This window comes from Nyctereutes procyonoides, unplaced genomic scaffold (assembly GCF_905146905.1).
Source record: "Nyctereutes procyonoides isolate TBG_1078 unplaced genomic scaffold, NYPRO_anot_genome, whole genome shotgun sequence".
In the NCBI taxonomy this organism is placed as follows: domain Eukaryota; kingdom Metazoa; phylum Chordata; class Mammalia; order Carnivora; family Canidae; genus Nyctereutes; species Nyctereutes procyonoides.
In genome coordinates this window covers 17,852,364-17,868,000 of record NW_026575046.1, presented here as the reverse complement: position 1 = coordinate 17,868,000, position 15,637 = coordinate 17,852,364, and the positions used below count along the sequence as shown (strand labels likewise).

Genomic DNA, 15,637 nt, shown 5'->3' with positions numbered 1-15,637 from the left:
CATGAAATAGACCCAGGCTGATGGAAGTGGAAATTGTGCTACACAGTGAGACCTTAGAAACCCCAGGAGTCTTGACTCTTAATGGTGGGGGAAGCAGGTTTGTTTGCTCTTGATAACTATTATAGGCGTGGCATCATAATGATATAATGGGTTTTATAAAGATGACTTACTTTGAAACAAGGGGGAAAAATATAATTAACTTGGTGACCTGTCCAATTTCATGGATAAGATGCCTGTTTGGAGTGGTCTGTGTCTGAGATAGAACAGATTCTGAAAGGACAATAGCAAAGCAAGCTTTCCAGGAACTTCGCATCTGTCTCACTGCCTTTCAAGATAAAGAAAGCAGAGCCATGTTTGTTGTTTTCTTTCTGTAGCTGAATGTGAGATCCAGGTGAGAGTGTTTTGTACAGATCAGCTCTCAATACCCACAGAGAAATACTGTTAACACGTAAATATATTTTCTATGCATATTCATATAAACAGTAAGGTTCATTTTACTTTATAATCTGCTTAACAGAGGCATAGATTTTCAATGTGTTATCTAAATCTGTCTTATTTTTATAGGTTGCATAGTATTCCATTGAATAGAGGTACTGTAATTATGTTAAGCGATTGATTATTAACATTGGGATTTTTATTTCTGGTTTTTCAGTATTATAACCAGTGCTTTAGTGAGCATGTTTTACACTTGTATGTTTCTAATTTCAGTGGTGATTTCCTTAGGCTAAATTCCTAAATTGGGAATGCTGCCCTAGAGATAATCTTCTTGTTAGGACTTTTGATGTCCATTGGCAGTTGTTCTTCAGAACTTTTGAGTCTCTTTGCATTTCCACAGATATCCTATGAGAGGGGCCTGTTCTTTACTTCCTTGCTGATATTGTCCATTTCTCTTAGTTTTGCCATTTCAGTCTGAAGGCCCCTAATTATAGCACTTTGTTTTTGCGTTTCTGTGATTACTTAAAAAAAAAAATCAGTCATTTTTATTCTTTTCTGAACTGTCTGTATTCTTTCTCAGTTTTCTCTTGTGTTGAAATTCAGAATTTCCTTCGTCACTTCACAAGAGCTCCCTATATTATGGTTATTAATTCTGTCATAATTTGCTACAAATAATTTTCCAAGTTTAAAATTTAAAACTTCATTGGCTTTTGTCTTTATATAAATAGACTCATTTGCTGTTTTTCTTTGAGCTTTTGGTTTGGTTATCATACTTGATTTAAATCTTTTACCCATCTAGACTTATTTTGTAGTAAGGTGTAAGGAATCTAACTTAGTTTTATTCCAGATTTTTAAAAAAGTCCCCAGGACTCTGAGAGCCAGTTTGTATTGTCTGATTTTTCAGCAGATATTGAGAAAGTTCTGCCCCGGGAAGCTACTTGAAGGTGATAGTATTTGACAGAAAGATCTAGAAGGGCACATTAAGACAGACTCTAGATGACTTATGAGATGAATAGTTTGTTATTTTTACATATCATGTAATTTATTGATAGAATTTTAATATATTGGGTCTGATTATGATCAGAATATTAGATTAACAGCATCCCAATAGTAAGATATTACTAATACTACTACTATAATACAGATAAGAAAACTGAAAAGCAAACTAGATGAATACAAGAGAGATGGATGCATCAGCACATCTTTGAGTACCTCCTGTGTTCGGAAGGAGCTATGAAATGATAGTGTACCTGTATGTTAGAGGATCTGGGTTTTTTGGCAGTTTGCTGTGAATAAAAATATGAGAAGTTAACTTTTCTCCAGATGCTTTCAACACTATACATATGAAGCAAACAAGGTATATTTAATATATATATGCATATATAAAATAAGCTTCTAATTGACAAGGGCAAACACAAAAATAAGGCTTTGTAAGACTTTTAGTGCCTCAGTTTCTTAAAATAACCTGAAAATATGGATCTGTCTGAGGCAGAATAAATAATGTGGATCCTATAAATGAGCTGGGAAAGCTCCGATCTTCTGATGTTTAAGCAAAAAAGAGCATGGAGGTTATGGGTAAAGATGGACTAGCTTTAAAAAATAAACAAACACAAGTGATTAAATTTATTTCCCAGATGAAAAGTTCCTGTCCTCTAGAAAGCAAGTTAATATTGTCCTCAAGTGTCTATTTTAGCTGGAAAGAAATGCAGATGATAGTTTATGGGAGCTTAGGGATACTTCCCATTTTACTGTGAGGAAGTGTACTAAGAAGTAACAAAGAAAATGTGTGTATTTAAATCTTTCATTTGTGTAATTGTGATTAATTCTGTCTTTAGCTTGAAATACCAGATATGACTTGTGTTTTGAAGAATAGCCCACTTCTATTTAGACAAAATGTAAATTATGTGTACTTTTCAGGGAGGGAACATTTTAATAGATGAATATTGCTTTAGTGTAAATGCTCCTAAATTTCATAATTTTTAAGTTAGACTATATTGTGACAGCCTGAAACATTTGAAAGAACCATATTCTTAGAAACCTCTGCTCTCAGGTCACACCAGACCTTGAACTTTCCCTCTCCTGGCACTAAGGCAACTTCTTGCTCATTTGCTCCTTCTGTTTTTTTGTTTTGTTTTTTTAAGTTTTTAATTCCAGTTAGTTAACATATAGTGTTTGTTATATTAGTTTCAGGTATATGATACTGATATCATATGGCTCCTTCTGTTTTAAAACCAGCTCCTACTTAAAACTTGTCCTATCAAGCATCCTCCACTGTTCTTACATAGCTGTGAAACCATTGACTTTGCCATATAGTGTTTTGGTTTTGGAGCCACATGTACTGTTTCCTGTACAGCTGTAAATGTTTTACAAAATACAATGTAGAGCACTTGTGGCCAGCAAATTTTATTTAAATTTATTAAGAACTTATTTTTAAATTATAAGACTAATTTTTATTGGTTTGCTCTGCCCTTTTTGTTATTTAACACTTTCAGCTACTCTACCTCTGTAAAGTCCTGCAAATATGTACTTCCATGACTTACTTAACTGGCCCTTGGGCTTCGTGAGGAGGTGGTAGGGTAGGTATGAGGCCCAAGAGCATTTTTCTCTCAAATTCTTTTAACTTACCTTCACTTATTGTTATTTGAAGAGAGAACATGCAAGAAAGAGTCCCCACATTGTCTGCCCTTCATACCAGAAAGCCTACGTTTCACAGAACGGAACAGGCTCACACCTTGATCCAAACTATTTGAGTAATTTACTCATCACTTATAGGTAGGGAGACCTGAAGATTTTAAAGAATACCTCACTTTTTCTACCCCCACCCCTTTTGTTTAATTTACCATTTTCTCCCTGTGAGATACTGTATCCTAAAACATGGTTCTTTTTCTTTTTTAAAAAGATTTTATTTATTCATGAGAGACACAGAGAGGCAGAGACATAGGCAGAGGGAGAAGCAGGCTCCCTGTGGAGAACCTGATTCAGGACTCAATCCCAGGACCCTGGGATCACGCCCTGAGCCAAAGGCAGACACTCAACCACTGAGCCACCCAGGTGTCCTTACCTTTTTACGTTTTGTACTGCAGCTTTGAGCCCAGTGTCTTCCCAGACTTCTCTCGCCAAGGGTAGTACCATCGCCAGTGCTACTGGTCTTTTCTCACTTTTCCTCTATGAACTCTTTTATTTGGCCTAAAATGACAACCCATTTCTTTTAGTCTCAGCAGTGCTGGATCTTCTCTCATTTCCTTCTGCCTCTCAGGATTCTTGCTGCGGTTCTCTGGTTCCTTGAAGGTGTGACTGTCTATACTGGTAGCTCTCAAACAAGCTTCAGCTCTTCTCTGAGTCCTGCTTTTAAGTCTGTTTCCTCAGCTGCCCTGAGCGAGTTCCTCTTGAGTCTGTGTCCATGGTGCTGATGGTCCCCGTTCTCACTCACTGTCTGCGGACCTCTTCACAGATCTTCTGTCGCTCCTCTGACACTTGGTCACTCATAGCCTGTCTCTTGCATTTCTTCACAATGTCTGTGGTTCCTTGTGCCTGCTTTCTAAGATAGAAACTTGAGGAAATCTTAAGTGTTTCCCTTTCTCGTTGTAGTAATCCTTCATTTCTTTGATCTGGTCATTTCTTTGAAATGCCCATCAGAGTTTTTCCTTTTCCATATCCCTCACGCACATGACGAGACATGATCTTGCGACTCTGGTCAGCCTTTCTCCAGTGGTCTTCCACTTAATCATGCTCTCTCTCTCTCAGCTCCCTGCACTACACTACACGCCACAGCTCACCTAACCTTTCCAAAGGACTTCTTATCCTGCTGAGTACTTGCCACATCTGAGTACCCTGTTGACTCCCTCACTCAATGCCTTGGTCATTCTTACTAATTACAGATTAGTAAGCCAATTACAGATACCTAAGCCAATATTAGCTCATAGCATCCCCAAGTAGCATCAGGGGCTTTGACACTGTGAGGTGATTGGGAAGGGTGCAGAGAAAACAGATAGAAAGCTCTACCAAAGCAAGCTTTCCGTATTCCATCATTTTTTTGGGCCTGACCTACAGTCATACAGAGGAAGCTCCTTTACTTCTCTCTGATTTTGCCCACTTACAGATTCCAGACTGATGAACTAGAGTTTTGTGGGAATCTGATTATTTGTATTAGAAGGCATATTAGGATATGGTAGTAATTTTCTCAGATTTGACTGATGAATCATTAGGAGCTGCTTATGTAAATAAATACATGTATTCTCTTTTTTTCAGTAATCACTTTGAGAGTTTGCTTTCTTTAGAGAGAGGGTGTGTGTGTGTGTGCATGTATGTGCAAGGCAGGAGCAGAGGTGGGCTTGGGGAGAGAGAATCTTATGCAGGCTGCATGCCCAATGTGGAGCTGGATGTGGGGCTCAATTTTACAACCATGTGATCACAACCTGAGCTGAAATGAAGAGTCAGATGCTTAACTACCTGAGCCACCAGGCACCCCCAAAGTTTGCTTTTAATTCTTGATTATTTTTTTTTTAAGATTTTATTTATTCATGAGAGATACAGAGAGAGGCAGAGACACAGGCAGAGGGAGAAGCAGGCTCCATGCAGGGAGCCCGACAAGGGACTCGATCCAGAGTCTCCAGGATCATGCCCTGGGCTGAAGGCAGTGCTAAACTGCTGAGCCACCCAGGCTGCCCTAATTCTTGATTATTTTTTGACCAAGATGGAATTGTGTTTAAAAGTAGTCAATTAATGGAATTACAATATGAAAAACCATTACTTATTTTACTAAGTTGTATCTTGTTTTCTCTTTTTCAAGCCTTAATTCCAGACACGCCAGAGATCTTGAATTTATCTGCCGATTTCTCAACTTCCACAATACACCTAAAGTGGAATGACAGGGGTTCTGTTTTTCCACATCAGTTAACTGTCATCTGGGAAATTAAAATTCTACGTAAAGAAAATATGGAAATCGTAAAATTAGTAAGTTTGAACCAAAATAGATTTTTTCCTATGACATCAAAGAAACCAAGTAATTTTTAAAAGATTTTTAAGGTGATATCAGAGAACTTTTACATGGTTAAGGAAATAGTTCAAAAATCCTTTCAGGATTCATTAAAAACGATGTGCTATTACTCAAAAATCACTTACTTATTAAAGTCATGTATAACTTTCTAATTAAAGTAAGTTTAGGAAATTAAGGGAGGAATAATCCATGATTCCACCACTTGACCACAGTAAATGTTACTTTTGTGTTTTCTGTTTTTTTTGTGTGTGTGTTTTCTGTTTTTTTTATATGAATGTTTTTACATAAGTGAAATAAATGTATATGTATAATTTACTATTTTTATTTTTGTCTAATACTATAAACATAATGTTTTTGAAACATACTTAGTCATAGTAATTGTTGGGAAATTTTGTATAAGCTTATAAGTTTGAATTTATCTGAATCTGAAATAACATTCTTACATTTAATAGCACATGTTTTTCTTCTCAGTTTTTTAAAAAAATTTGCTTATGAATGGTTTCCTTATGATCTGTTTTTAGTTTTATTATCCTTTAGATAAGAGGAATAGTAGTGGAAAGTTTTGACAGGGTATATGGTAATTCCCTCTTTTGTCCTTTTACTCCTTTCCTCCTTGATGAAGATTTGAAATCCACTTAATTACAGATTTAAGAATTAGAAGACTGCCTCATGATTTTACAAGTATTTGCCTAAGTACATGGATAAGATAGATCATAAAAGATAAAAAAAATAGAATTATTCTTTTTCATAGTTGTCCTGTTTTTCCTCTCTGATACTCTATATTACATTCCTAAAATAGTGGCAACTGTAACTGTAGGTAGGGTGTGTTCATACTTCCCCCATTGCTGACATTGTTGTAAAAGCTCTGTATGTGTTCATCACTTTGCATCCTCACAACAGACCCGTGAGGGAGGCACTATTAACATCATCCCCATTTTATAGATGAAGATACAGAGACACAGGAAGATATTAAGTAGTAGAGCCAGGACTCCAGAGTTACAGAGTCTATTCTCTTTCTTAACCACTACAATTTCTGTTACAAAACAGATATATTTATTTTCATAGAAGATGCTTTTTCTTCCTCTTCACCTGTGCAGATTGAATATATACTTCAAGACCTAAGTCAAATCCTGCCCTTTAGTTTAAGGCCCATTCTAATCACCTCAGCCTAAATGCTCTCTTTTTTGAATTTTAATGGCAATTCTTTCCTGTAAATCCAAGTTGCAGGTAGCTTTGAAACAGCTCTACCACTGTTGTCTTAACACTATTGCTTATCAAAAATTGTCTCGTGTAGCTTTTAATTATGGCCTGACATTCTGTGTTTTTGGTTACCACTTCCTGGCTTAGGGTAACTTCCCCAAACCTCCTTTTTCTCATTTGTGAAGTGGTGCCAAATATTTACTTCAGTAAATGATGATGATATCTATAAAGCTACTAAACAACGACTAGTTGTCAATACTTCCTTTGGGGGCGACCTAAGGGATGCTAAAATAAGAGGCTACTGTTTGAAGTGTAAGTGTAGTCAAGCATAAATGAATGGAAGTATTATTTTTAAGGTCATATAACTTATTGTCACAAGGTGCATCACAATAAGGCAGTGACGAAGTTGTATTTTTGGGGATCTGATTTTTGAAGAAAAATCTTTATATGGGGAAATAGAGCAAGAGGCAAGAAAAATAGAGATAGAACAAATTATTTTTTTTAAGATTTTAATTTATTTATTCATGAGAGACAAAGGAGAGAGGCAGAGACACAGGCAGAGGGAGAAGCAGGTTCCATGCAGGGACTTCAACGTGGGACTTGATCCCGGGTCTCCAGGATCACACCCTGGGCTGAAGGCCAGGTGCTAAACCGCTGAGCCACCCAGGCTGCCCTGGAACAAATTAATTTTTAAAAAGTAAAATGTGAGAGGATAAGTGTTACAGGTCTACAGTAAAATGTATAATTATATGTATATATTTTTAAGATTTTATTTATTTATTCATGAGAGACAGAGAGAGAGGCAGAGACACAGGGAGAGGGAGAAGTAGGCTCTATGCAGGAAGCCTGATGTGGGACTCGATCCTAGGACTCTAGAATTACGCCTTGGGCCAAAGGCAGGCACTAAACTGCTGAGCTACTGAGGGATTCTATAATTATATATTATTAATATTATTATTTAAGACAATTGCTTATTACCTGTCACTGTGCTATTTTGTGATTGTTTAAGAATCAAGAATACTGTACATTGGTGTTTCAATTAGAATTTGACAGTTTCTGGGATCCCTGGGTGGCTCAGCGGTTTGGCGCCTGCCTTTGGCCCAGGGCGCGATCCTGGAGACCTGGGATCGAATCCCACGTCGGGCTCCCGGTGCATGGAGCCTGCTTCTCCCTCTGCCTGTGTCTCTGCCTCTCTCTCTCTCACTGTGTGCCTATCATAAATAAATTAAAAAAAAGAAAAAAAAAAGAATTTGACAGTTTCTGCCTATGGCCTCACATACAGGCACAGAAGTGGTGCGCTGCACTGGCCAGGGTGGGAATGACACCTGGAAGTTCTGCAGGACCCTGCTCCCTTCCCATTTTTCTCTCCATGTACACAGTAAATTTCATTTCTTTCTTTATGTATTTCCATTGTCCATATAACATGCTTTTGTTGCTCTTTCTTAATTTTTCTTTTCAGTTTTTAGCAATGATTTATAACAGTGGGAGATGAGATTTTAGTCTCTCACTTCCTGGGGCTTCATACACTTCTGACAGCAGTGTAATATGTGGCCTGGGCACATACTTGCATGCTTGTGTCCTTGCTCACTCGCTCACTCTTACATTTCCCATCTTTTTCCAGTATTGTTCTATCTTCTGTTGTAATTTTTGGTAGACTGGCATTCATTGTTTGTATTATGGTTATAAAAACACTATTTACAGCTAAACTAAGTAGTATATGTTAACCATTTTCCTTTTTTGGGTATAGCTTCTTGTATTATCTTGTATTTTTAGTTTTATTTTTGTGCCCCATTAATTCAATCCTGAATTCTCTCCAAGTTGTATGACTCTCCTGTTGAAATGTTCAAACACATTAGTATTTTATCAGGTATATGTTTATAAATACCTCTCTGGTGAGGCCTTCTGACTTACCTCTCAACCCTTCTTACATAGGGTTCACATAGCTACAATTTTCATGGAGCAGGAGACTGGTAAATATCTGAGGGCTCTTATAGCCAGAGGTTTCTCAGGAGCTCCAGCAGTCTCTACTCCTACCAGCCAACCCTAGGTTTTAAAGAGATTAATACCTGGGTGTACCTATAACTCATTCAGGACAAATCTCTGTGGTTTTTTGGTGCATTTCTTAGGAAGCTGTGATCCACGGGGTCTCTATCATCATCCAGAGGATACTTTTTACCTTTTTTTTTTTATGATAGATCCTCTTTTTCATGAATTCTTCCTCTTCCTCATTTGGGTGGAAGCATATATTCTAGTAGGTATCTGTATTTATTATAAATACTCTGGTACCTATAACAGTAGCTTGCAGATACACTTAAAACAATTTTTAATGTAATTAGTTTCGAACAAAATTTAAGATAGATATTGAGAAGATGCAGAACAATTAGAACTTTGCTACACTTCTGATGGGAGTATAAAATGCTACTTGATGAATTCATTAAGACACAACATTTCTAAAAATGTCATTATGCACTCATTCATGATTGCTGCTTTAGCTGGGTACAGAATTGTAGATTGGGGAATTTTCTCAGGATTTGGAAGACATTGTTCCTTTTGTTTGTTCTTGCATCTGTCTTCCCCTGTTGTGTGGACAGTCATTGGGCCCCTTTCAATCTGAAAACACATGTCAGCTTGGAAAATTTTCTTATTTTATGCCTTATGTCTTTGATTTCTTCATACCTGTTTTCTCCTTTTTTTTCTCTTAGAAACTCTGTTCTTCAGAAATTGGACCCTCTAAACTGATCCTCTAGTTTTCTTAATTGTTCCTAGTTTCTATCTGTATTTTTATTTTGCTCTATCTTCTGAACAGTTTTTCTTAAACTTTATCTTGCAGTCTTGCTATTGAATTTCTATTAACAGATATTTTTTATGTACTAGAGATCCCTTTTGTCTGTTTTATGGATGCAATATCTCTTATCTCTTGAGGACATCAGTTATTTAATTTTTTTTTCTTTCTATGTAGTCTGTTCTTCAGGTTCCTTTTTTCTTTATTTTGATCTTTGGCTCTCATATTAGAACTTTTCCTCCAATTTATGGTCATCCTGGTTGCTGCTCATATTTAAGTGAGTGGCTCTTAAAATTTTTTTTTAATCTAATTGGAACTTTTGTTTGCCATCCAGGGACTTGTTGATTGAGTCTTCATTATAGGTGAGGATGGGCCATGTAGTTGGCAAAATCTTATTATTATTTTAGGTTTTTATCTTGACCTGTTCATATGCCCCAGAAAAGTTGACTTACATTTTTATCTGGTAAGTAGGAACTCTGCCATCAGTATCCTGGGGGCTGAGTAGGAGAAGAAGGCAGGAGAACCCCAGCCTTCATAGTGCATAGGTTAGCAGTGCCTCTTTTTTTGGTACAGTATTCCTCATTCTCCACTCTTTCTGAGGCTCTTCATTCCAGAGATATTGTGTTTTACTTTTCCAGATCATAAATCATCATTCTGCCAAGATGAAGAAGGGTGGTCTTTTGGTAGCACAGAATGTAGGAGGGGTGTTTGGGTATCTAACATATCTTCAAACAACTTTCAAGCAGTTGTCTGCACCTCACCTTCATCATGCATTTCCAGGGAAGCCGGGTACAGCCCCCTCCTGAGCCCTTTGACATTACCATGGTAGAAATCAGGTTATTTCTGCCTTTTCCATTGGAGGCTTAAGATTCAGCTTTCTCACATCTTCTGAGTCCATTACTATTGTCCATAAGCTCTGCAGTATCCAGAATTTCACAGCTGTTGTTTCTTCTATTTTCTGCCCTTGTGCATCTATGCCTTTAAAAAAAAAATCTGTGTGCTTTTGTTTTACAGAGATTTCAGAAGGTAAGAGAGAGGGAAATACAATTATTTAATCTGTTGTCTTTAACTGGAGGTCCCGAGGTTTTTTTTAGATCTTTGATATTTGATTGAAATCCTTCCCGTTTTTCACAGTTGAGATTACTATTTTATCTTTTTATAAGCTGCATATTTAAAAATAAAAATTTAAACTTGTAACACATATAATAACCTAATCTGAAACATTTTGTTGAAATGCTGCTCCTCTCTTTGCCTTTAACTCTTGGAAATACCCATTATTTTTTTCTCAATGACAAATGGAGATAATTTTAAGCAATGGTACATTTCTCTGTAAACTGTATTGAATGTTTTAGAATATTAACATCATGTATAATCATGTAATGGAACCTAAAGCTAAAGAAGTAATAAACAAGTGCACTTATGATAAGCTCTAGGTGACGTATGGAAGTGTTGAATCACCATATTGTACACCTGAAACTAATATGACATTGTATGTTAACTATACTGGAATTAAAAGAAAAAGAAGTAGACATAAATGAATCATGATTGATGTTCCTATAACTCTCCTATTATGTCTTACAGCAAACTGAGATGGTTGTACAAAAGGGCAAACCTTTAACTTAGTGGTGATTGTATGCAGTTTATTGTGTTTTTTAAACTGAAAGGGAAGCAGAGCATATCACTACTTAGAAATCTTATTTTTCGTTTGTGTTCATTTTTTAGATAACCCACAACACAACTGTGAATGGTAAAGATACAGTTCATCACTGGAGTTGGACCTCAGACATGCCCTTGGAGTGTGCCATTCATTCTGTGGGAATTAGATGCTATGTTGATGATCCTCATTTCTCTGGTCGCAAAGAGTGGAGTGACTGGAGCCCATTGAAGAACATTTCTTGTAGGCTTGTACTTTAAAAAGCTTTCCTTTCAAATGAGTTAGATTCGGCTAATCTAGGGTTCACATGGCTACAGTGTTCATAGAGCAGGAGAGTTCTCCAAATGCCACTTAGTTTCATGAGGGTCACCTGAAGATCTTCTAAGTCTCCATTCCAGAACATTTTGATACAAAAACTCTGAAATAGAATTCAGGATCTGTATTTTTAAAGATCTTCCTGAGTGATTAGATAAACATCCAAGTTTGAAAATCACTGTGGGAGGCATGGAAAAACTTTTAAAACTTTTATGTAGATGTTATTGAGATCAAGTCTATATTTAAAAAAAAAAATGGCTCCTAGTTTCTTGCCCACAGAGCAGATCCCTGTCAGCTGCAGAGCTGTTACAGAGAACATGGGGATCTGTAAGTATCCCCCAAATCATCTGTACACTGAATGAAACCATGCAGGTAGAATGTTGGCAGTATGAGGAAGACCTGGAAAATTGTTGATGGTGAAATGAAGCCCTTGAAAAGGCTGCTTATCATTGTAGATTATCCACTCTAGTGACCACATGGAGAAACAGATCAGAGGAAGGAAGGACTGGGAGCATGTAGATAAGTAAGGAGGATCCTGTTGCAGTTCAGCAAAAGACAGTGAGTGATCGGGATGAAAGCCAGATTGCAGTAGATTAAAGAATAAGCAGGTAGAAAGGAAACGAGAGATAATTTAAAAGATTGGACGTTTAGGAAAATAAAAACAAAGGTGTGACTTTAACCTGCAGAGAGCTGGAGGTAAAGAAAACTGTGCTGTTTAGGATGTGAATACTTAAACATATATTCAGGCTGATGGAAAGAAAGAAGTCTGTCCTAAATACATAGAATCCTTTCAAAGGAACAGAATTATTCCATGAGTGACATTTTCTTGGTGTGGATTTTTCACATGTGGATATAAACCCATTTAATTTGAACCTTCAGACTTCTTAGACATTAACCTGTGACCTCAGGCATTGGCCTTCAATCCTCTCTGCTCCTCAATCCTGCTCCCCAGTTATCATCCATCAAAAGTATCTAAAACATACATGGTTTGATTTTATTTCTTGTATATATCTTACTCCTTTGAAAGCTCCTTTGGGCCACCATTATTACAAAACACTTTGTAGTATGTTTTATTAGGCTATTTTATGGCTAAAGACTTCTAAAGTATTTGTAATTCCTTTTGTTCTTTCTAGGGTCACCTGATTCTCAGACTAAGGTTTTCCCTCAAGACAAAGTGATACTTGTAGGCTCAGATATAACATTTTGTTGTGTGACTCAAGAAAAAGTGCTTTCAGCACAGATTGGCCAAACGAATTGTCCCCTTATCCATCTTGACGGGGAAAATGTTGCAATCAAGATCCATAATATTTCTGTTTCTGCAAATAGTGGAACAAATGTGGTTTTCACAACAGAAGATAACATATTTGGGACGGTTATTTTTGTGGGATGTAAGTATATAATATTAAAGAGTTTCTATTTTGGTCCTCTTTAAAAGTTTTAATACTGTTTCCAAGGGAAAGGGGATGGTTCTATTTCTTTTAAAAAAAATTTTTTAATATATATTAATGATATATGAAGGCACCAGAATTTTTGCTTATTTTAAGATGAGTTATAGGCTTGTTTTCTATATGCTTGTATTCATATAACTTGTAGCTTTTGTACTAAGATTTGAAACATCCAGATGCTTATTTTTAAATTCTTAGCTAACAACTTTGTTGAGACAAGAGTAGTTTGTATATAATATTTTTTAATCCTATATTGTTTAGGAATTATTTCATATACAGCTGACCCTTGAACAAAACAAATTTGAACTGCATGGGTCTTCTTATACATGGATTTGTTTTAAGGTTTATTTATTAGAGAACATGTAGGCAAGGTTGGGGGGAGGGGCAGAGGGAGAGAAGCAGACTCCCCACTGAGCATGGAGTTTGATGGGCTCAATCCTTCAACCCATGAGATCATGACCTGAGCTGAAACCAAGAGCCAGATGCTTAACTGAGCCCTCCAGGTATCCGTATATGGATTTTTTTTTTATTAACTACAGTACAATACTATAAATGCATTTTCTCTTACGATTTTTTAACATTTTCTGTAGCTGATTTTATGGTAAGAATGTAATACATATGGCATCATTAAATATGTATTAATCAGTTGTCTATGTTATAGGTAAGTCTTCCAGTCAGTAGTAAAGTACTAGTAGTTGAGTTTTGGAGGAGTCAAAAGCCATGTGTAGATTTTTTTTTTTTAAGATTTATTTATTCATGAGAGAGAGAGAGAGAGGCAGGCAGAGACACAGGCAGAGGGAGAAGCAGGCTCCATGCAGGGAGCCCGACATGAGACTCGATCCCGGGTCTCCAAGATGACACCCTGGGCTGAAGGTGGCGCTAAACCGCTGAGCCACCCGGGCTGCCCAGTGTAGATTTTTTTTAAGTTTATTTGTTTTAGTAATCTCTGCAGCCAGTGTGGCGCTCAGACTCGCGATCCCCAAGATTAAGAGTCGAATGCTCTTCTGACTAAGCTAACTAGGTGCCCTTGTAAGTACATTTTTGACTGCATGCAAAGTCAGTGCTCCTAACTGCTGTGTTGCTCAAGAGCCAACTCTAATCAATTTCCCACCTAAAACATACCTTTTAAAATTAAAATTTAATACCTAACTTTTAAAACATACACCAATTAAAGAAACCATGATTTTACACAAAATCTTTCAATAGCTTAATTTATACTTCTCCAACCTTTAAAGTCATATATTTGAGAAGGAGAGAGTAGCTGGAGGACGTGCATGAGAAGCGGCCCTCTCTCTCTCTCTCTGCTCCATGTGTAACATATGCTCCATAGTGCAGGGCCATCTTCATTAACATGGTCACTCCTGCAGTTGTAAAATTCCATGACATTTCCAAAAGTGTTAGGGGACTGCCCTATTTATATAGCTTTTGTTGAAGAGCCACAGAGAATTTTGTGTTTTGAGTTTTTCTGTCCCCTCTCCCAGGGTAACTGTGACATGGTGCACTCCTGGCTTTGCCCAGGGTAGTGCTTGGTTCCCTTCTCCCCAGCATTCTGAATTAGAGGCTGAGTTTGGTCTGCCTGGTCTCTTGATTAAAGTGTATGGAATATAGTGGATGAATTTTGTGATTTTATTTTGATCGTATGGTGATTTTTCTTACCCTCTTTTTGATTCTCAGCTGTGCTCTAGACCAGCAGCTCTCCATCTCTCAGTTTCTTCCAGTGAAATTTAGGATGAAGTTTGTTGAATTACTGATATATCCCCAAGGGAATAACCAGGATTAGATGCACTTCTCAGTTTTGATGGTTATAACCTTACTCTCTTTGTCTTCCCAGTTATACATTTTGGAATTCAAGTGAGAGTGAGATTATGTTCAAATTTAAACTTTAGAAATTTCCTTCCTGATGGAATTTTGGGAAATGACTTGCAGTGTTCTTCACAAATGATCTGGAATAAAAGTGGAGAACCAGTGTATGTGGAGTGAGGCTACATTATGATAAGTGATACCAATAAGTGAGATACCCACTTAAAAGTATGAAAGACAAAAAATTAAAACTCAGAAGATGAGATTATTCATCAGGTTTTTATTATTTCCAATAGAGTTCTAATCTTCTATCATAATAGTAGAATGAGCCTACTTAATTCATGACTTAACCTTCATATATGGCATTTGGGGGTGGAAATATTCAATATTTGTTAACTCAGAAGCAGCAATAGAATTTCCCTTCAGAGGGATTTCTTTAGGAACTTAACAGCAGGGGCAGTGTATGGCGTGAGTTAGGGATTAAGATTCATTATTTTCTCTCCCTTAGAGAGATCCTATTAATCCGCCATATGTTGAAAAGACACAATCAAAACCTGCTAGGATTTTGATTCGAGTTACATTAGATTTATCAATTTAGGAGAGACCAGTTTAGGAGACTTTTCATTCTCACTATATTGAGTTATCCAAACCAGAAAATGGTATATCTTTTCATTTAGTTATGTCATCTTTGATTTATTTTAGTGATAGGAGGTCTTCTATATCTTTTAGTGAATTTGTTCCTAAGAGTTTGATGTTTGATACTAGTACAAATGGCTTTTTTCCCCTCTTCAGTTTATTATTATAATTGCAAATGCATTTGTTATCCAGCAGACAGAATAGTTATTTACCAGTACTTGTCAGTGTTTATGCATGAGCTAATTCAGTTAAAGCAGAATCTTTTATAAACACCATGCATTGAATAATCACTGTTACTTTCATAGATAGTACCACTTTAGCATTTAAAATTGACCTAAATATTAATCTTTCATCATACTTAAGAATTTCAATAT

The 15,637-nt window shown here is 36.7% G+C and overlaps 1 protein-coding gene across 4 annotated transcripts in view; it reads left to right on the top strand.

The window, feature by feature from the left end:
• LIFR (LIF receptor subunit alpha) overlaps positions 1 to 15,637 on the top strand; it is a 78,795-nt gene that overhangs the window by 30,256 nt on the left and 32,902 nt on the right. For all 4 annotated transcript variants that reach the window (XM_055325195.1, XM_055325194.1, XM_055325193.1 and 1 more), the window contains exons 5-7: positions 5,225 to 5,388; positions 11,136 to 11,310; positions 12,516 to 12,770. In XM_055325195.1, coding sequence (XP_055181170.1) covers positions 5,225 to 5,388; positions 11,136 to 11,310; positions 12,516 to 12,770 — 594 coding nt within the window. The remainder of the gene's footprint in view (positions 1 to 5,224; positions 5,389 to 11,135; positions 11,311 to 12,515; positions 12,771 to 15,637) is intronic.